Below are 22,901 nucleotides of genomic sequence, written 5' to 3'. Positions count from 1 at the left end.
GATAAAAATACACAATAGATGTGGTTTGTGCAGGGTTATTAACAGTGTTAGAAGCTACTTTGCAACTGTGTGGAGATACTTGTGTTTTGTTGTTGTTGTTGTTGTTGTTGTTGTTTGTTTTTAAAGGTAGTTCGTTATTAAGATAAAGTAGCTAATTACATTTGTCTGTTGGAAAAGGTTCACGGTCAGTGTAATGAGCTAGATGGCCCTTTCTATTTTATGGATGGATGGATGGATGGATGGATGAATAGATGGGTTCCTAGAACATACCAGGGTTCGAATTTTGGCACATGATTGCGGGTATTGCACATAATTTTAATCATTCCCGCAGGTCTTCCACTTATAATGCATGTAGGTTGTATTAGTAAATGAATCCACACAGATTATAAAATCAAATGAGTTTTTTAAAAACTATCTGCGAGACCCAATTTCACAAATAGCGTGAGTGTTCAGCGGTGCTGCGTCTTCTCTCTCTGCACAAGGCAAGCGTCAAACGCGTTGCAGGCTTCGAAACTACACGCTCTAAACGCGTTTAGAATTTTGTCTTGTTTTCCATTAATAACATCTAAACAGTATCTTATGGCACAATACATTTATTATGAAGATTATGAGCAAACAAGTAATTCCCCCTCCCCCCACACACACATAACATACACACACACAAAAAGTAACTATACATTATACAATGAGCAATACATTTGTTACAGTATTTATTAATCTTTGTTTCTGTTAAGCTTCACCAGCGCTCCGACGCACTGAATCGTTCTGTGTTTAAATAGTTAAAAGTTACTATTAGATTTAATGTTATTACCTTGACAAACTACTGTATACATCATTAAAAAGATATAAGATTCAAGGTTCAGTATTTGACCACTATTTTATTCTGAGAAACTTATAGTGAGAGTTATGTCTGTGTTTTCAATACACACTGGCAGCCTGAGGGCGCCCTATGCACATTTAGTCCATATGGAACACATGAAGAAGAGCCAAGTCATGTAACATTCCAGGAACTCCCCATAGACAGTATAAGAAGGGAACTCCCTGACATAAACAGAGATTGCTATAAATTGCAGATAAAGATGTTTTGGAGACAGTAAACATGATTGCAACGATATATGATTTATCTGTGTTCTTCGAGCCATGTCAGGTATTTTCATAATAATAGATTATATTTATAATGTAATGCTAATCGATATAGACTTTATCATTGTGCAGAATACTATAAAATAATATATTTTCTGTCAGATTTTTTTATCCGAAGCCAAATCAGATCACAGAAGGTTATTTAAAACATTCGACTTGCGTTATAAAGTAACTTTGGAGTAAAAACATGTTTTTAATCTAAAAAATGTCATGTATTGATGGTGTGCTAAGCTAACATGCTACCTAGCTCAAGATGCACCTGCCACCTAGATGTTATTTTTATGAAAATGTTTTAATAGGAATGCTTACTGAAATGTTTCTTTTTTCAAGAAGGGCATTTGATACAGTTTCAAATGTGAAGTGAGAACTTTGATAAAAGAAATAAGGGATTCAAACAGCGTGAATAGCCAGTCGTTAGTAATTATAATGCAGACAAAAGAAAAGCAAATTTAGAGCCATAACCAGGCCGGAGAGGTGTGAATGTGTGCAGGAGAGACTGAGACTGAATGGGGCTCGTTTGCACCACAGAACAATAGAGACAATAGACTGAATAGATGCTTAGAAGATGACAATAAACATCAGTTTGCATTTTAGGCCCCATCCACACTACTGCGTTTTCGTTTAGAAACGGAGACCTTTTGCTATGTTTGCACCTCCCGTTCAGACTAAAACGGCTAAAACGGAGAAGTTTAGAAACGCTGCCGACCCCGTTTTGCGTTTTGAATCTCTGGAGGGCGTTTTAGTGAAGACGGGTCAAACCAGAGGACTTTAGAAACGATGACGCAGAGGCTCACGCTCGGCTCTATGATTGGGTGTCATCAGTCATGGAGTATACACAGGCAGGGGCGGAGTGGGACCAAAAAATCTACCGGGAAATTTCGTAGACCACCGGCCCTTGGTGGTCAAAAAAAATAATAAAAAATTGCTAAAAAATATTTTTCGGCCCCTCCTTTGTCCTTTCTCTTCTTGCCTTCCATGGGGGTATTGTTAAAACAGCAAGCAACCATGCTAATCCTTCCTGACTGTCAATTATTTTATTTTTTCTCGAACTTGCTCGCGTTCTCTCTGTCTGGCGTGTGCCATTTTTGGGTCATGCCATTAGACGAGGGGGCAGGGGGCACTCATTATCTCCCTACATTTCTGTAAATAGACTTGACCTGCAATCGGTTCATTGGATAAACGCATTCCCCATTCCCAGGAGGTTTTGCTCCATTCTACGTTAATTTAAGAACAAACAAATGAATTGAATAGGCCTACTCTTTTATTTTATTTTATTTGTGACCATGAAAGTTCTGTATGAAGAATATGACGGGAGATGAGATGAGTGTGCAGGGGGGTATCCATGACTGAGATATACAGTGCCGAAAAAGGAAAAGTCCCGATCGTCCCGATTGCCACTCCACCCCTGTACACAGGTAATATTCAGTACCAGTAAACTCCACCCGCTGGAACAGTTTCTTACAGTAAGAAACTGCCACGTCTCAGGCGCAGCTCGCGTGGAAAACACGTGCATGCTAGAAATAGAACCGACGCCTATTTTTCATGCGACATGCAAGCGTGTTGGAAGCGTTTCCAGGCAAAATAGAATAGGAAAAGGTGTTTATATGTCATTTTGACACAAATACATATTAATAAATGACATTTTGATGTTTGAAAGTCTCATGCCCAGTGTTGTTGGTGAATGGTCACGTGATCCGCGTTTTCAGTCGTTTTAATGTGGACGGAGATCAATTCTAATACACAGCTAAAACGCTGGTGTGGACGGAGATCGTATTCGTTTTATTTCTCCGTTTCTAAACTAAAACGCAGTAGTGTGGATGGGGCCTTAGAGTCTAATCAAAATAAAGTCATATGCCACGATCTTTAGAAACATTTCATTAAATACAGAGTTTTAGACTTATCATCTTCAGATTTTAAACATAACATGGTCATGTGGCTTTAGCTGCAGTGCATTTCTAGATTGATACAATGCCAACTTCAATATTATTTTCATGAAGATATTTCATAAAAATACATTTCTAATAACTTTACAAAACTTTGAAGCTATTTATAACAATTTTGTTCATTATGACAATAATTAATTCTAAATGTACAATAAACTGCCAAGTGTCAGCTTTCAAATGAGACCATAGTTGTGCTTTTAGTGCAAAGGGTTGATGAACTGTATCTGTTTTAGTTAGGGTATGCCATTTTTGGGCATTTTTCTGGTTGCTGGCTAACAGGTTAATAAAAATCCAGCTGTTCATTGATTGTTCAAATTAGTTCACAGTGCATTAACTAATGTTAAAAAGTACATTTGATGTTAATAATGTATTAGTAAATGTTGAAATTAACATGAATTAAGATTAATAAATTATGTTAATTCTTAGTTCATGTTAACTAAAATAGTTAACTAATGTTAAGCTTATTGTAAAGTGTTACCATAATTTTTAATAGTTTAAGTTACAGTTTTAGTTAGTTTTAGTAAATATTCTGCAGATAATATACTTAAATATATATATATATATATATATATATATATATATATATATATATATATATATATATATATATATATATATATTTTTTTTTTTTATTAACTGCCCATCCTGGTGTAAATGTCTGAAATCATTGCTCTGATGTGCTCTCATACTTTGTATCAGACACTTTGATGGTGTCACTGTGTATCTGCTGCTGTGCTTGAGTCCTGTAATTGCTGCTTGCAGCGATATTTTTATATTCAGTTGTAATGTTCATGTTCAAAGGAATGTGAAAACATTCTAATCTCTGTCTCTCCCTGTAGACGACAGACCCTGTGCATGATCTGTTGCTGGACGTCATCACGTGGGTGGGCATCCTGCTGTCTCTGGTCTGTCTGCTCGTCTGCATCTTCACCTTCTGCTTCTTCCGTGGCCTCCAGAGCGACAGGAACACCATTCACAAGAACCTCTGCATCTCGCTCTTCATCGCTGAAACGCTCTTCCTCACCGGCATCAACCGCGCAGACCAGCCTGTACGACAAACATACAAACACATAAAGCATCTTTTCATTGTATTTGTATTATTTATTTATTTTAATCACATAAAAATCCTACTTTTTTAAGTACTGTTCTCTCTGTGCTGTGTAACTGGGAAGATCGCATATTTGGACATGGGAGGACCTATTTTAGCGATCTAAGCGCATGGTCTAAAGCGCACGGTGCAAGTGCACCTAGTCCGAATCCACTTTTGCTAGTTTAACGACAGGAAAAATGGTCGGCGCACCCAGCACATGGTCTAAAGGGTTGTCTCTATACTCTTAATGAGTAATGGGTGTGTTTTGGGCGTAACGTGCAATAAACCAATCAGAGTCTCATCTTCCATTTTGCTTTAAAAAACGCTATTTACATGCCGCAAAAAACTGAACGCTTCTCTGGCGAGGAAACGGATCTGCTTGTGCACGAGGTTAAAGGATAATTCCGGTATTTAGCACTTCGAGTCTCTTTTCTGGTTTGTTTTGGATGAACTAGAGTGGTGGACACAGACATTTTGACGATGGGTCCTGTCTCGACTTTTTGACTCATTTAGAATCGCCTTTGACCGCTTCAGAGTGGCTGGCTACGGGCATGCAGAAACATGTCCTTAAAACAACCCTTAACGTTTGTTTTCAAAACTGTGCAACTCACCGAGTGGTTAGTGGGGTTCGTTGATGGTTAAAAACAAATATATCGGCGCAATGTATGATTTCAATCCGTGTTATTTGCTATAGTGGAACTATTTTTTCAGATACCTCACAACCGCGTATAAACTTCCGCTCGATATTTGAGTCTGAAGCGCAGTAATATCAACGAGCAATGAGTCCTCCAACAGAAATCAATGGGATTTTACAAAATGGCAAATAAAACACGACAGAAACTGTATTTCGCTACGCTACTTGTTTTGGAACATCAACGAACATCACTAACCACTCGGTGAGTTGCACAGTTTTGAAAACGAACATTAAGGGTTGTTTTAAGGACATGTTTCTGCATGCCCGTAGCCAGCCACTCTGAAGTGGTCAAAGGCGATTCTAAACGAGTCAAAAAGTCGAGACAGGACCCATCGTCAAAATTTCTGTGTCCACCACTCTAGGTCATCCAAAACAAACCAGAAAAGAGACTCAAAGTGCTAAATACCGGAATTATTCTTTAAAGCGTGCAAGCAGACCATCTACGAGACAAACTGTACGTGTGTTGTAGACCCGCCTATAGATGCATATTACTAATGCGCTCTTTAAATAACAAAAAAAAAATTGCCGCAGTCTATTTCAGTTTCCTCAAAATAGCAACGTGCCAAAATGCGCCTGAACACATCTCGGTTTCAGACCAGCATGCCCATGGGCGAACAGATGGGCCCAAATCCATTTGCTATTTAAACAACGTGGCGCAAGACGTGAAAATGATAACTGCGTCGGGCTGAAACTAGCAAAAAGCACTTTTGTGCCGGGTGTATGATAGGGCACGGGATGTTTAAATTGGCTGACTCCATGTTTTTATTAGTTCATGAGATGGTGAAATAGCACAAGCGTGTGTGTCATAAAGATTTAATGTGAGAGTGTTCAGTGTGTGTGACCCGAATGCAGTAACATCATACATGATTCATAATCTTTAAACCCTATTATTTAACATTTTTCAAATATCTGAGCAGGTTTGCGAGGTCACTGAACAGTATCCATCAATGTCCACATGACACACGCCCTCACAAGACCTTTTGTGTGCGTTTCAGATTGTCTGCGCTGTCTTTGCGGCACTACTGCATTTCTTCTTCCTGTCTGCGTTCACGTGGATGTTTCTGGAAGGCGTTCAGCTCTACATCATGCTGGTGGAGGTGTTTGAGAGCGAGCATTCACGCAGGAGATATTTTTACCTGGCCGGATATGGCATTCCTGCCCTCATTGTAGCCGTTTCTGCTGCAGTGGATTACCGCAGTTACGGGACAGACAGAGTGTGAGTCTCACACACACACTCAAATTATCTGAATGCGTCTGAATGAGTGTGTGGGTGGTCACAGGAGGGTTTAAGTTTAGTCTAATGATGCGGAAATTAAAGTCTGAATAATTGAAAGAACTCTCATGTATCAGCCAAAAGACACAAGAACCTCTTGAGACAATCTGCGGTATTTCTTTTTTTGTGTGTGTGTGTGTAACTTTGAAACTTGAGTGACGTCTCTTTCTCACATTTTCAGGTGCTGGTTGCGGTTGGATACTTATTTCATCTGGAGTTTTATAGGCCCCGCCACACTCATCATCATGGTAACCAGCTCTGATGCTCTCTAAAAACTACATTCAAAACATTCATGTTCAATGTTGCACACTCTAGTGCTCTCACGTGTAAACCCTCAACCAATCCTGTGCTTCTGTTCTTCCTAGCTGAATGTGATCTTCCTTGGAATCGCTCTGTACAAGATGTTCCACCACACTGCCATCCTGAAGCCAGATTCTGGTTGTCTTGACAACATCAAGTAAGCCTGACAGTGAGGCGTTGAGCCTGTGGGATGGGCTCTTTGGAGGGAGGAGCCTTTGATGGGTGGGGCCTGTGGTGGGTGGAGTCTGAAAGGTCGATCTTGCAGAGGGGTGGAGCTAGTCGTAGATTTGGTCTATGAGTGGAGTGGCATCTGGTTCTTTGGGGATGAGCCTTTGAAAGGGTGGGCCTGTGGTTGGTGGAGTCTGTGAGGTGAATGTACAGTATATGAAGGGTGAAGCTTGTGGTAGGTGTGGTCTTTGGGAAGGGACCTTTAAAAGGTAAGGCCCTGCGGGTGGTTGAAATCTTTGAGAGGTGAGGGGTGGAGCCTGAGGGACGGGCTCTTTAAAGGGAGGAGTCTTTTAAAGGTGGGGCCTGTTGTGGGTGGAGTCCTTGCACACTGAGTCCGAAATTCACGCACGTTAAAAAATAAATACAACCTCATGTTGTGTCAATTACGTTTACACACTGCCTCAGAAACTTTCATCTGTCATAAAAAAAATTGGATCAGGTTAGATTGTAAATGCTCCGTAGCAAGCATTTGAAAGGTGTTTTGACAATTCAGAGTCACCGAATGACGAATAAAAAAAAAACACATTTGAAAATTTCGGACCTTTAGAGAGTTGAAATTATAAGAGAGGTCGAGTTATTGGGTGGACTTGATGAGGGATGGAGCCAGCAGAAGGTTGAGTCTATGTGGGTGAAGTGTTTGAAAAGGGCGTTTACGCTACAAAAGTAATGTGATCCTTCAAATGCGGTTTCGGTGACCATATATAATTTTAGACCACGTTAATATTAACCTATAGGGGCTTTCGCACCGGATGAACCTTTTCATAGTTCATAGTCACTATTGGCGGAAGTACCCAGATTTTGGCGTGTTTGCACTGCAGGAAATAGGAATTCCTTTTGGAGGAACTAATTCAGCTCCTACTTCAGAGTAGGGTCTAAACCAGCACTGTAGGAACTATCCGTGATGTTAGTGTATGCTGATTGGCCGAACGCACGCGAAACACCAGCACCCGCCATTTAAAAAAAAGCTGTGTAAACACACAGATTATAGCCTATATAACCCAGAGAATGTGAGCAAAATAAAGGTCTGCCGTACCATTGGAATAAAAGTAACAACAGCAAGCGCATCTTACATCACTTCAGAGTTCCTACTGGCAATGCAACCAGGAAAATGTTCCTAAGGGAACCATTAGTTCTCGGGGAACCACCCTGGTGGCTAGTTTCTAGAACTAAGTTCCTAGAACTACCCGGTGCGAAAGCCCCTTATATTTGCTCAGATCACTTGAGATTAATTTTAATACCAGGTTTCAACAAAAGTCAAAATATTGCTCAGTTTGTTTGAGCAGCTTGACAACAGCATGTCAAAATCAGACTCGAGCAATGTTGTGAATTTTGCATCACTAACTGTTAGTCCAAACAGCAGTTGTCAGGTAAAAGGACAGAAAGATAATAGGAGTGTTGTGTTTGAGAAACCTGTTTGGAAACAACCATTACGTCCTGTTTCATGGCACTAATTGTGCAGAAATGACACACTTCAAGTTTATGGACGGAAGAAACATTGGCCCATTGACCATCTACTGAGGAACTTGTATGGCTCATTTATCATATTATTGTCGTAGGTTGAGGTAAAAGTAAAACTGGCACAGGTAACCCACTGCGTGCGTGTGTGTGTGTCTGTGTATTCTGTGGGGAGGTTGTCGTTACCTGAAGATCTGTGTTGTTTCACAGGAAAGAGCAGCAGACATTCTGCCCAAATTAACCTCCGCACGCACATGAATATTCATCACCGGAGCCACACAGCCACTCAGGAGAGCAGAGCGCTGAAAGGACTATAAATATGCTAATTTATGGCTGTCCCTTTAGATCCAGGATAGTGAGCAGGACAGTGAAATGATGTGTGTGTGCTCAGTTGTTCATGTGTGTGCTTATGTCGATGTGATGCATACTAATCAGACCGTTTGAGTCAGTGATCTTGCAGTATCATTTCTATAGATGGGATGATATTTCACAGTGGTTCACCGCATTTGTGTGCGTGTTAAAGGGTCAAACTGGACTAATATGTCCCTTTGTCTATCACAGCTAGAGAATTCTGATGGACACCTGATTGAAGTGCATAAATCCTGACTATGACACATGTACATTATGCATTCATGTGTAGAGCTCAACAGTGATCACCCACATTTGCAGTGGCCTTGGGATTCATTCCTGAAGTATTTTTTCCCATTCATTTTCACTACAGGCTTTTCAGAAACATGTTCTCTATAGAGTTCAAAGCCTTGAACCAAATCAACCTGCTCAGAGATGAATCACAGTAATACAAACATTGATTTTAAGAAAACTGGCAAAGAGAGACAAAGGAACAAGACTGTAAACTCGATGTAAACCGACTTTAGGATAAATGGAATATCAATCAAAGCAAGAATAACCATACACCATAAAACGCTTGATTGCATCTCATTAAAGTATAAAATACAATATATTTAACACTGAATACATGATATTAAAATGCATAAAAGTGTGCTTAATTGAATATGCACTTAAATGGGCAGTTGTAGTGCAGTGTACTTGCAGATAATATGTTGAATAAAGAAAGGCCACTTAAAGTGTACTTGGAGTACATGAGTACACTTATAAGAAGTGCACTTTGTAATAATGCCAAATTAAAAGTTTTACTTTTACATGTTAAATCCTTGTTTTAATTATCTTTTGTTGTGATTTAAAGAAGTACACTTATTTTGATGTGTTGACTCACATACAGTACTAAAGCACATGTAAAATACTGATTATAAACTGTAGTTTGTTGATATATTTAAAATTTTCTAAATTGCAACTTCATCATTACAACATTACATACATGTTTCAATTTAAAAAAAAAGAAGTATATTTTAGTTTACCACAAATGCTTGTAAGTTCATTTGGCATTACACTTCAATAACAATATAACTGATTGTGACATTGCATGTAAAGATGTAGTGGGTCAAAAGTGTCTCATAAGTTCAATTAATTGCATTTAATATAAATGTAACATATAACACATTTATATTTAATTGCAATTAATGTGCATTTAAGTGTCCAAAAACAGGGTATGAATAGTCAATTCAGGATTATGTAGTTCTCAAGTTTAGGACCTCATCTTATTTCTGTTTCGAGAGGTTTATGACGATCAATTTCACTGTGGAACAAACAAATAGGATTTTTACTGCCAGAACCCTGCTGGTGCGCTGTATTCTGAAGGGTTTGTTAGGAATGCTTCGTCATATTCATTTTGAAGGGGACCACATAAAACAGAATCACAACAGCAGAGGTGATGGGTTTGATTAATTCATGAGCGAGGGTCTTATTACAGCCACACATCTCCTCCCTCCATGGGGTCTCAGATTAAATGGGATAATTCTTGTAATCAGACGTTCTATTCATGCTAATAATGAGATAATGACAGTCTCTTGTTAGTAGTTTTCATACTGGGGTGTATTAGTTTGATCTGTAGATGGTTGATTACTTGCTCTAATGAGAGACTGAACAGAAACACTTACAAAACTGTGAGTGCGTTTATTTTGTTGGGTGTGTGAGTATCACAATATACACTGCTTTTCAAATGTTAGGGATCGGTAAGATTTCTAAAGTTTTTGAAACTCTTACCAAGGCTGCATGTATTTGATCCAAAATACAGTAAAAACTGTAATATTGTGAAATATTTGTATACTATTTAACTGTTTTCTGTATTTGAATATATTGTAAAATGTGATTTATTCCTGTGATGCAAAAATGAATTTTCAGCATCATTAGTCTTCAGTGTCACATGATCTTTCAGAAATCATTCTCATATGGTGATTTGCTACTCAAGAAACTTTGCTTATTATTATCAATGTTGAATACCGTTGTGCATTTTTTTTTTCTTTTTTTCAGGATGCTTTGATCAATAGAAAGAAAAGCATTTATTTGAAATAGAGATCTTTTGTAACATCATAAATGTCTTTACTGTCACTTTTGATCAATTTAATGCATCCTTGCTGAATAAGTATTAATTTCGTTTTTAACTTACTGACTTCATTAGATAACCATGTTATAATGTCTATTTTGTTAGAGATGAAAAATACAAATGAAGGATAAATCTGACATCAAAAATGCTGCAGACGAGGCTTCACATTTTGTAATACTTATAAACGTAAACCTAATATTATTAAACAGTTCTGATCAGATGAGTGACTTTCAAATCCATTGTAAAATAGATAAATGTTTCACAGTTCCTCCAAAATTAAGATTGAGTTTGAGCTTCATAGCTTTAGGTCTCCATTTACTCATGTCATCCCAAACTTGTATGACGTTCTTTCTATTGTGGAACCCAAAAGAAGATACTTTGAAAAATGTCTTGGTGGAGTCCAGGGTTGTTTTGGACACCCGATTTTTACTGCATGGACAAAAAAATATATTTTTCCGAATATCTTATTTTGTAGATACAGATGAAAGTAAGTCATACAGGTTTATTTGTAGCGAAACAAAGACTGAATCTTTATTCATCACATGGTATCCACTTTATATCGGTTCGTTTAGGTTTGTGTGAACATCAGTGCTGCTGCTGTTGTTCATTGTCTGATTTATAACAGTCGGCTCTAAGAAATAAAAAAAGATTTAAAAGCGTTTGATGTGATTTATAAGGCTATTTGGAAGGTCGGGTTATTAACCGCAAACCAACCTACATCCACCCTGCTCCGCTCACAGAGGTCACGACTTCAACGCCTCAGTTCTGTCACACAACAAATCCAGATATATGCCTTCATTTATGTGTGTGTGACCACCGGCAGCAACACTCCACAGTTTTGTGCGTTCATTCTGCTATTGCACTCCAAATGGTGACGAAACAGCACATATTTGCATTTATAATTTACAGTCCATCTCATCTTGGAAAGTAGACGAATAAATGTGTGGCGTCATCTGATTCAAAGGGCTGTTTTTAAATGTTTGACCAATAAAATGTCCATAGAAGGACATTTTTTCACCCCCTTAATTATAAATACCAACTGCAACATTCATTTGGCACATCAAATCCTATTGGACCACTTGATTTAAAGCTATAAAAACAAACATACTTGTACAATACTGTTCAAAAGTTTCAAAAGACAGTACATTTTTTCCCCTTTTATTCGGCAAAATAATGTTTTAAATGTTTTAAATAAATAATGTTCTTTAGAATTTTCTATTCATTAAAGAATCCTGAAAAAAAATTAATCACAGTTTCAACAAAAATATAAAGCAGTACAACTGATTTAAACGTTGATAATAATAAGAGATGTTTCTTGAGCAGCAAATTAGCATATCCAAATGATTTCTGAAGGATCATGTGACACTGAAGACTGCATTAATGCATTAAAGTCCGCGTGAACCGGAAGTTGCAAACGAATTTTCTCCAGTGCTGTGACGTATTTCCCAGTGAAAAGGTATATTGAACAGAGGGCAGGGTTTTACTCTAGTGCTCCTCCTCTCCATCTCTCGCTCATAGCAGGCTAACGATTTGAGGGGAGTGGTTAAGCGTTTCCCAAACCAAGCCGTCAAACATACGTCATCAGGGAAGGTCCTCCAATGCAGAGGGGAGGGGCATTTTCAGATTTTGATTAAAGATTACAAAGCCAAAAAAAATTTTTGTGTGGATTGACTTGCATGGATGAATTGTTCACCACAAAACTAACAATTTAGGCAAACAAAGTAAATATGGTCAATTTTGAATTCATGTGGACTTTAATTGATGCTGAAAATTCAGCTTTGCATCACAGATTAAATATATTCACATAGAAAACAGTTGTTTTACATTATAATAATATTCCACAATATTACAGTTTTTACTGTATTTTTGATTCAATAAATGCAGCCTTGTTGAGCTGAACAGTCTACTTTCAAAAGCATTAAAAAATCTTATTGACCCCAATTTTGAAAGACTTTTAAGAATGTGTATTAGCATGAAATTATTGGTGTGATTTCATGTAGTTACATGTAGCAGGCCAGTAATAAATGTACTTAATAATACATTTATTATTATTTCATTCTCAAGGTTAAGACTACATTTCCATCATTATCAAAAGCCTGAACTACCGGATCAGTAAGGTTTTTCTTTTTTTTAAGAAATTAATACTTTTATTCAGCATGGATTAATTAAATTGACCAAAAATGACAGTAACAGCATTTGTAATGTTGCAAAATATTTGTATAATTTCTGACTAAAGGCTCTTGGCTATAAAAGTTAAATCCTTTTAATATGTCCTGCCTCAATGTCATGCGTCTGTAGGTCATACTCGTCATACTATTTCTTGCATCCTAAATTAAATTAAACTCTTAAGACCTCAATTGTGCGAGTGTTGTGTAACTGCTGTGAAGGGATTTGTTGCTGCTGCTTTTTAAGTTGCTTTTTATTTGTTTAGTTGCTGTTGCACTTTTCGAAGGAATTCTTTTCTGTCTCTCTGTCTTACTCATTCATTTATTTGTTCTTGTTTTCTGTTGTGTGCGTGTCTGCTGACGTTTGCACAGCTATCGCTTTCATGACGGCTGTGTCATAGTGGAGTGGCACTGGTAAGATCAACCTGTTTCTCCACCGGTCATGTGTCCCTCTGGAGGTCATCTGCACCTGCCCACTTCCTCCTGTGTTCGACGTTTTATGTGTGTGTTTGTGCATACGTGTGTGCGTCCGTAGTTCCACACTCATCTCTCTCCTTTTACAGATTGTTTTACCGATGATCTACATTGTAAAAAAAAAACACTTTATATTAGGTGACTTTAACTAACGCGTACTTTGCATAAAAATAATAATTGTTAGGTACAGTGTACTTATTGTGTTCATGTTGTGTTGCAAAACACTTGTGCTGCTATTGAGGTGGGAGCGGGTAAGGTTAGAGACAGGTTTAGTGGTATGGTTAGGTTTAAGGTTGGGTTAAGATTTAAAGGAATAGTTCAACTTAAAAATGTTAATTCTGTCATCATTTACTCACCCTCAAATTGTTTCAAACCTATATGAATTTCTTTCTTCTGCTGAACATAAAAGATATTTTGAAGAATGTCGGTAACCAAACAGTTGATGGACCCCATTGACTATGGTAGTCAATGGGGTCCATCAACTGTTTGGTTACTGACATATTATATATCTTTTTTTATATATATATATATATATATATATATATATAGACCACTTAACTTAGTGATTGCTATCAGGATGCGAAGAGACTTTCAACTGGCATAACATTTGGTCCTTTTGAATCATTGTTTGGTGCTAGTCATTCAGGTCGTGTTTCAAACTGCCAGAGTCACGTCATTTCCATAAACATCGTTTCGTTTCGCTGTTGCGAAAAGTTTTGAAATTTCACTGGTTCACTGCTATAGGGGCGATTATCTGTGAACTTAACAATGTCAGTCGATTAAAAATGTGTAATATATTTTCATGTTGTAGTACATAATGTCACATTGAATCTCCAAATTCATGTAGAAACAACAGAGAGATGTTATATTTTAAATATTTGTTTAATTGCATCTTTTTACTAAGTTCACAATGATTTCATATAGAACCCTAGGGTTCTTGACTCAATTTTAAAGAACCCTTTATGCTAAAAAATGATTGCATTCATGTTTAACGGGTTACTTCAATTTTATGTTTAAGAGATTTGTAATGTATCAAATTGTATCCAAGTAAAACTCCATAAAATGATCCTTTAAAGGGAACATCTGAAAGGTATACTATACCTTTTTTTCTAAGAGTGTATGAATGAAGGCCAGTATGACTGAGACCATTACCACTACTGCTACTGATGTTTCTATTCAATGGAGAAAACGAACGCAGGCAAGGTCTGGGTTATAATAAACGATTTTGTTTTCTGCTCCAGATATACACTTTTCAAAATAATGTCTCATTCTTAAAATGTAACATTAACATGACAGTAATTTGAAACATAGCCTTTGCAGAAATATAAAGCCAAACATAAATGTGAAAAATAAAAAATAAAATCAATGACTAGTATTTCCAGTGTCGATTTGCAGCGGTCGTTTTGGTCAACTTGTCTCGTACCAATATGTCATAATCCTCATTTAATGTGCGATACAGGAGGGCGGTCTGAGTTTGATCCTTGTGTTGTGAGCGATTCCTTTTATTCATTAATCTATGACTCAATTAAACCCACTCAAGACAGACGTGTCTCAGGGTGAAGTTATCACTCAGCACCTCGAGGACATTATTCACATTTCCATCAAGACTTTCTGCCTCCAACTAACTCAATTACAGCTGCCATTGGGATGCAGATTCGCTGTTGGAGATAGAGTGAGACGATATGACAAATTGCTGCTAATTCTCTTAAACGGTTTTAAAAGCAGTCTCTTTATCATAATTCACGTTAATTTTTCATGTTTAACCCGGGCGATCAGCAGCAGGCTACCTGAGGGAGGAGAGATGTTCAATCGCAGTCTTGTGTTTGTTAAACTACCAGCAGGATGTCTTCAACGCAACCAGTCGCCGCTATCTGCTTCAATTAAACTTCTAATGCGCCTGGGGTTTTCAGCACGAGTGTGTTTTAGAGAGGGTGAACGAAGGTGCACGAGAATCTGCATAGTGTAGCTTCAGGAAAATAAAAGTTAAAGCACAAGCATAAGGATGAGGTTTCTTGAAAAGAGAGCTGTATTCTCATATGAGTGTAAGAAATACGGGTTATTATTCCCTCAAGACAAGAGTGAAAAACGGTGATTAAACACTAGTGAAGAGACTTGGACATGAGCGTGAGCTATTAAGGGTTTTTTAATATCCATTTAGTTAGCACTTTCCACAATTTTTTTTTTTTTTTTTTTTAAGCATTAATGCAAATTCAACAAATTCCTGCATAATGTGCGTTAATTTGCGGATCTATAAATTTGATCAAATTGATTGCAGAGAATTACATTGTTCAGTTTGGCCTAAACTCATTTGGATGTGTTTAATACACCCTATAATCAGCAATAAAAAAAAATAAAAAAAAAAGCAATTCATGTATAGAGTTGTTTCCTTTTTTGTTATTGTTGATACAAATAAAACTACAGTCAAACCAAAATGTATTCAGACACCTTCAACATTTTTCACATTATCACAGTTGATTCGTTATAGTTTAGAAAATGGTCATGCAATATGACAATGAGTTATCAAATCAGTTGATATTTCACTGGTTTTGGCCATCCTTCTGTTAGACTGTCTCACAAATGAATCAGGTAATAATCAGATAATACCAATTTAGGTCAACCGATTACCAAGCAATGCTTGATTTTGTTCAGTCTGTGGTTTAAAAAGGTCGTATTAGCAATTACAGAAAAAACACTTAAGCAAAACATGGTCAGGTCAAAGTGTCTGAATATTTTTTGGTACCAAATATTTATACATTTTACTGGTAGTCCACTCTATGAAGAATTTTTGGGTATAGTATGTCACAGTTTACTTTATTTTGCTATCCTTTCTTACATAAATGAGCTATAGTGTCCTGCACCCACTAGTAAAAAAATATCAAAAATGATATCTGGTGTCTGAATAATTTTTGGTTTGACTGTACATCCAATATTGCCTCCTTGCGTCCAGTTAGTCGTTCTGTAAATTCAATGAATTTCCCTTTGCAACGAGTTTCTGCAGTGCCCTTTAAAATACATTTTGAAATTTGCTCTTGATCTTCACATAAATATCACACAGAAATGTCACAATCATGTTTTCCAGTCACTCTCAATTATTGACTGAGTTGGTAACATTTATGTATGTGCATAGCCTACATTCTTAAAGTTAAACACTGTCTTGCACTGGCTCGTTTGTTGAAAAAGAACATATATTTTTTGAAAAGTGATATAATTTACTTTAATCAGTTGCATGTTCTTGTAGAAAGTTACATTTCTGTAAATGTATTTAACCATAGTCTGTTAAAAGATCACAACAAAATAAAAATGATCTCATCATGTACCCCTCATTTCATACCCGATGTATATGACTTTCTTTCTTCAGATAAACAAAAACAAAGATTTTTGGGAAAATAATCAATCTCTGTAAGTCCATATAATGTAAGTGAATGGCTGCCGCTCGGTTGACGCTTGAAAAACCACATAGCAATTGTGCTGGTAATTCATGCACCATTATATACATATCGTCACGATTTCTCTGTGTGGTTTTTCAGGCGTCAGCCAAGTAACAGCCACTTACTTGCGTTGTATGGATTCAAATTTAAATTTGTGTTTATCGTCTTTAGCTGCTTCTAATATTTTAAGTTTGAGTAATTTTAGTAATTTGCTTTGTCATTTCTATTTAGCTTTAATTTATTTTTCAGTTTTAGTCATTTGTGGACTTCAACACTTCTAATTTAAGTTTAATTTGGTAACAGGTTTCAATAAGGCTCCATTTATTGACAACATTAGTTAACTATATAGCATGAACAAACAATGAAAACTACCTTAAAATAATTTATTTATATAATTACAGTAATTATTACAATTTAAAGTTGCACCTGTTAATATTATTTAATGGACCTAAGTTACCATGAACTAACATTGAACAGTTGCATTTTTATTATCTAACATTAACAAAGATGAATAAATACTGTAACACATAAATTACCTGTTGTTAATATTAACGTATGAGACGGGTCACCTTTAATTTTTTGTTTATTATTTATTTTATTTCAGCATTATTTCAATTAACAAAAACTTAAAATGTTAACATTTGCAATAGTTTGAATTGAAAAGTAACAACACAGTAAAAAGGATATACTGAATTATAATAATTATTGAACTTGACTATGAACACTCTTCATTCAGGCATCAAGTCGAGTGTTTATGGGCCAATCATGTCCATTAATGCCCCTGTCATTAAGATGGACACTGCAAAATGATGTTTAATAGTCTCCACTTGAATTCCATCAATCATTTATTTTGCTGTGCACCTGGTGTGGTTATTAGACCCAAACTCAGTGTCTCTGTGTGTGTGTGGTAATTACCCCCGACACCTGTGCATCTCTGTAACAGCCTGTGTGTGTTTGTTTGCTATTGGTTGATCTTGTTTATGACTTGTGGTTGGTTTCGTCGTTGTTTTTTGCAGAAATTATGTTCTTGTCACTGTTAGAGCTGGGTGATGTATAGAATAGGGCTGCACAATTAATAGTAATAAAACCGAAATAGCAATATTGCTTAATGTGATTATCAAATAAAAAAAGGCTGTCATTTAATTCAATTAATATATCCGTTGTGTGTTTTAGGGTGAAGCGCGACACTGTGTTCATTTACACGCAAACAGCTCATTATCCGCTGGTGTTTTTTCAGTGTCTCAGAGCGGCTCAGTTCACAGTAAATGCTGTTCCACTTAAACTCCATCTGTATATATCTACAGTTTGAGTTGCTAATGTGTATTTAAGAATGAAACATGCACCAACCATCTTCCCAAACATGAGATGAACTCCGACAAAAGAGAAGCTACAAGTTTCTTTTTTTTACACCAAAATCAAAATTTGATAGTTTAATGTTTGAAAATGAAATTATGCCCTCCATAAATATTAGTACTGGAATCTTACATATGTAATGTAAAATAAAATATATTTTTTTACAGGGAAATACAATAATATTTGTTTTATTCAGTAATAATACTACTACTAATAATAAATATGGCTATACAATAATAATAACAATAATAATTGTAATTATTATTATATTTAATCATTATTATTATTATTGTATAGCCATGTTGATATATAATCACAAAATGTTGGCCTGGTTGTGCAGACCACAATTAAGCACAGCAAATCTGGATTTTTTTAAATCACTTTTTAAATAGCAATTGAAACTTTTTATCAGAAAAATCTCAATTAGATTTTCTCCCCACATTGTGCAGCCCTAATATGGAATATTTCTGATAAATGATTGTGCTTGTGATATAAAATTGCCTAACATCTTGAATATCTCAATGATTTCAATGCCCTTTTTATTTGTTCATAAAGAGTTTGGTCCTAAAGAGCACCTACAGTAGTTTCATAATCCTTCTGTTCATACAAGTATGAGAGCGTAAAGACAGAAATGTCTATGATTTTAAATGTTGTTAAAGTCAGTAAGTTTTCATAACTCATTTCCAGTTGTTCAATCTCAATATATTTCATTTATTACATTTGTTTTAGTAAAAATATGTAGTATATTTCTTACTGTACTGTTTTATTAGTGAAATATAAATGAAATGATTTAATATCACTCAGCCCCAGCTCCTGTTCTGATGAGTTGTATGACACATATGGACTCATCAAAGCCCATCTGGTTCAAATCCCTTCTATTTTGCTCTCAAGTGTCAATTTATTTATTCTAATTTTCTGTTGCTTTTCTTTTTTCCGCATTTCATTCTTCAGTTATGAGGATTATGATCCAGAGATTAAGTAAGCAGATCCGTCTTTCCTTCCCTCCAGCTCATATTTCTCTCTCGGCTTGGCTTCATAACTGCAAATAAACCCTCTTCACTCGCTTCCTGTTTTTACGTTCTCGTTCGTGGCACAATATGAAGTGCTGTCAATCATTCAAACAGCGTGTGTGTGTTTGTGTGTGTGTGTGTGTGTGTGTGTGTGTGTGTGTGTGTGTGTGTGTGTGTGTGTGTGTGTGTTTCTCATTCTCTGCTCGTCACCTTCTCAGTGCCCTTAAAGTTTCCCTTCTGTATTGTGCAGCTCATCTTAAGGTCCGTTTTATGACTTAAGCAGAGGCATTGGAATTCAGGACATGGGCATTTTAACATTCATCTGAAGATGTCAGCGTCTCAGTGTGATGGAGAAAACAAACATCTTTCATAATGCCTTTGAGTCATTATTAAATGAACAATTCCTAAATTCACGAGTCGTGTTAAGTAGAGGTGTGCTGATTTTAGATTGATTGGTTTCTGAGCAATCAGACTTAATATTAGACAGTAAAATGGCTAAAAATATATAGACTACTCTGTCTTATCTGGAAACAAGAATATCATAAAGACATCCTCTTCAAACACCTTAGCTACCATACACAATAATGTTCAAAAGTTTGGGGTCGATTTATTTGTTCCAAAAAAACAAACAGTAAAAACAGTAATATTGTGGAATATTGTTACAATTAAAATAACAAAACTGAATTTTCAGCATCATTACTCCAGTCTTTAGAGTCACATGATTTCTTCAGAAATCATTTTAATATGCTGATTTTCTGCAACAAAAAAAAAGAAAGAAAAGAAATGATCTTATTATTATCAATGTTGAAAACAGTTGTGATGCTTCATATTTTTGTGGAAACCACCAATCAGGATTTTTTGATGAATAGAACATTCCAAAGAACAGCATTTATTTAAATAGGAAATCTTGTGTAAAATTATAACTGTCATTTTGTTTTATTATTTGAATGCTTACTTGCTAAATAAAAGTATTCATTTGTTTCAAAAACAAATTTCAAACACTGAAAACCACCAAAGACTTTAGATATACAAAGACGCTGCATTCAAATTACTTATGAATGAGAGAAAGTGCAACACACAGTATGGCAGTAATAGTCCTGCCTTCTAAATAGCAGAGCCAATCGCTGATTGGTAAAGTCATCGCATCACTGCAGCACCAGAGAAACAAGCATGGAGCGGTCTTTAGAATTCTTCTGGTTTTGGGGTAGCTCTATATATTTCTATGGCATCACTGTCGAAGAGTAATTGACTGGTGAAGTGGATTTACTTATTGTAGAGTTTACGAAAGTTACCATGAGCATATCAAAGCGGATGTCAAAGCAGATTTCATCAGACGGGGAAGATTTTAAAACGAGTGGTTCATTGATAAATCCGTAAGATCTTTCCTTGAGGCTGTGGAAATACAAACCGGAAGACAGAACTCAACGAGCGCAGCACAGAAAAGGGGCGGGTGCTCACTAATATAGGTACTACATTTGAATCTGAACTTACTTTGTGACTGTTAAAAAAGAATTTTCTACGTAGAAGGAATGCGTGTATGAATGTAATCTGGATGTACTACATCCGCCATGTTGCCCTTATCACGTGACCTAACAGCGTTTCACCTCCACTCATAAATCCTCTCCTGTGGCATCATGGGATTGTAAAGTGTCCATCGAATGCACACTTCAGAATCTCGCCTACTGTTTTTCGAATACTATGTATTTGTATGGAAGTATTCGATTTCGGATGCAGTGAAGGTCTGTAGAAACAGTCAGTGTTCTGAGACACATGCTTTTGACTGCACATGCGCATTGGCAGATCTAGTCTGAAAAAATATGCTTTCTTTTTAACGCTATTTGAGCATAAGAAACAATATTCATGGGACTGTTGTTGTCAGGTTTCATTGGTGATTTCAAATGTGAAATTTAATTGTGATCTTGGTGAACAGCTCTGGATAATTTGATGTTCCTTTTATTAGTGGAAATATTTGTTCTGAAATACAATCTCACTGTATTTATTTATTTTTTGAAATTATAGTTAATGACAACAGTGTGAAGTTTGTTTGTCCCATTAGTGGTATATTGGATGTTATCCATATGTAAATGCATGTAATTTTTATGTTAAATTGAGCTGGAGTCAGTGGGGTGGATCTGCAGCCCCGCGGGTAAAACAACACATTACAGACACAACACGTGATCTGTTTAGCTCTCACAAAATGAGGCGACGTGTGCTGAATGTCAGGAAGAGATACAGGAGGGTATTTAAAGGGACAGTTCATCATTTACTCCCCTCATGTCACTCCAAACCTGTATGACTTTCTTCTGTAAATAAATGTCTGAGCTCTTTTCTGTTTTTCAAAACACAATATGACGAATTAAACTCCAAAAAGGACCTAATAATAACCGTTAAAGTGGTATAAAAGTGATTTGTGTGCTTAATTTGAAGTCTTCTGAAGTCACAGATATAAAACAGCATACGTGGGGAAGAAAATTGAGAAAATGGAGTTCACTTTAACTGAAGTCATATTTAATCTATGTGGAGAGCTGGATAGAAATTTACCAATTTAGGCACTGATCATAGCACTTATGTCTTATATTGCGATGTAATGATTTCTGACCGCATTTTTCTCATTTAATTTCAAGGCTAATTTGCTGTTTGCTTGTGTGTGTGTGTGTGTTTCAGATCGTGGGTAATCGGAGCCATAGCACTGCTCTGTTTACTGGGCCTGACCTGGGCGTTCGGGTTGATGTATGTTAACGAGAGTACAGTGATCATGGCGTACCTCTTCACCATCTTTAACTCCCTGCAGGGCATGTTCATCTTCATATTTCACTGCGTCTTGCAGAAGAAGGTTTGGAAAAACATATTCACATACACATATGATACACATATGGTACAAACCAGGGCTGTCGCCTGAACATGTGGAAAGTAGGGCAGTTTTGTTTTGTTTGTTTGTTTGTTTGTTTCAGATATATAATCTGAAACACTATGGCTATGGATACTTTACAAAGCAGTAATCATTTTATTTTATTGCACATTACAAAAAAGAGATTTCCTGATCTTGACCCCTAACAAGCTGCCTTGGCAACTAACTAAAGTAAAATAGGTTAAAGTACTATAATTGAAATATAGACAAGGCAAGGCAAGTTTATTTATATAGCACATTTCATACACAAAGGTAATTCAAAGTGTTTTACATAGAAAAGGTATTAAAATACTGTAATTATAAAATAATCACTATATATGCATAAGAAATAAAAATAGCATACATAATGCTCATTTCAGTAAATGCACTGCTAAACAACCCCATTCTATATGCGAACTGGCACCTTCACATTTTCAGGACTCACAACCGCATTCTCGACAAACCCACGCAGAATTAATGGAACCGCACTAGACAACTAGTTGTCTGCCTCGTCATATAATGTGAGAGCCACGGTGAACTGGATAATCATGATGGGTTTAGTTTACTCACGGAGACGGAGAAATGATTTGCATTCATCCTCAGATCCACCGGAGCTGTAGTGGGAGCGAGCTGTGAGGCGCGTGGCTCAAACGTACTCTCTGGACTCGGTTACTAGGCATTTAAAGTCCTTGTTGATTTTTTTAAAATATCTGATGGATGAACTCACGCCTCGATTAGATTTGTTTATTTCATAACTCACTCAATTATGATACATCTTCCCAATGTTATGGACATCACCATTTTCGATACTGCCGCTGAATGCAGTTGTGAGTCCGGCACTGCATACTAGTCATTAGCATCTGCTCTAGAGTTTTGTCATTCCAACCCTAAAATGGATTAGCTATAATGTTATATAATTACATAGAGGCCTGTGCACTACATATTGATAAATTTGAGATGATACCAAAGTCATCTCAGTGCAGATAGCTCATATATT

General features: G+C 36.5%; 1 protein-coding gene across 5 annotated transcripts in view; it reads left to right on the top strand.

Annotated features, from left to right (window-relative positions):
- The window catches only part of LOC311287784 (adhesion G protein-coupled receptor L3), a 308,150-nt gene that overhangs the window by 269,861 nt on the left and 15,388 nt on the right, over window positions 1–22,901 (top strand). For 4 of the 5 annotated variants that reach the window (XM_084404835.1, XM_084404834.1, XM_084404833.1 and 1 more), the window contains 5 exons: window positions 3,926–4,135; window positions 5,866–6,086; window positions 6,325–6,391; window positions 6,509–6,600; window positions 21,682–21,850. In XM_084404835.1, coding sequence (XP_084260961.1) covers window positions 3,926–4,135; window positions 5,866–6,086; window positions 6,325–6,391; window positions 6,509–6,600; window positions 21,682–21,850 — 759 coding nt within the window. Of the gene's footprint in view, window positions 1–3,925; window positions 4,136–5,865; window positions 6,087–6,324; window positions 6,392–6,508; window positions 6,601–18,958; window positions 18,986–21,681; window positions 21,851–22,901 lie in introns of all 5 variants that reach the window. The other variant, XM_084404831.1, reaches the window with a different exon arrangement.

The sequence above is a fragment of the Rutilus rutilus genome (assembly GCF_951802725.1).
Source record: "Rutilus rutilus genome assembly, chromosome: 3".
In the NCBI taxonomy this organism is placed as follows: Eukaryota; Metazoa; Chordata; class Actinopteri; order Cypriniformes; family Leuciscidae; genus Rutilus; species Rutilus rutilus.
Note: the sequence above shows the minus strand (reverse complement) of the source record. Positions and strands in the feature narration are given on the sequence as shown.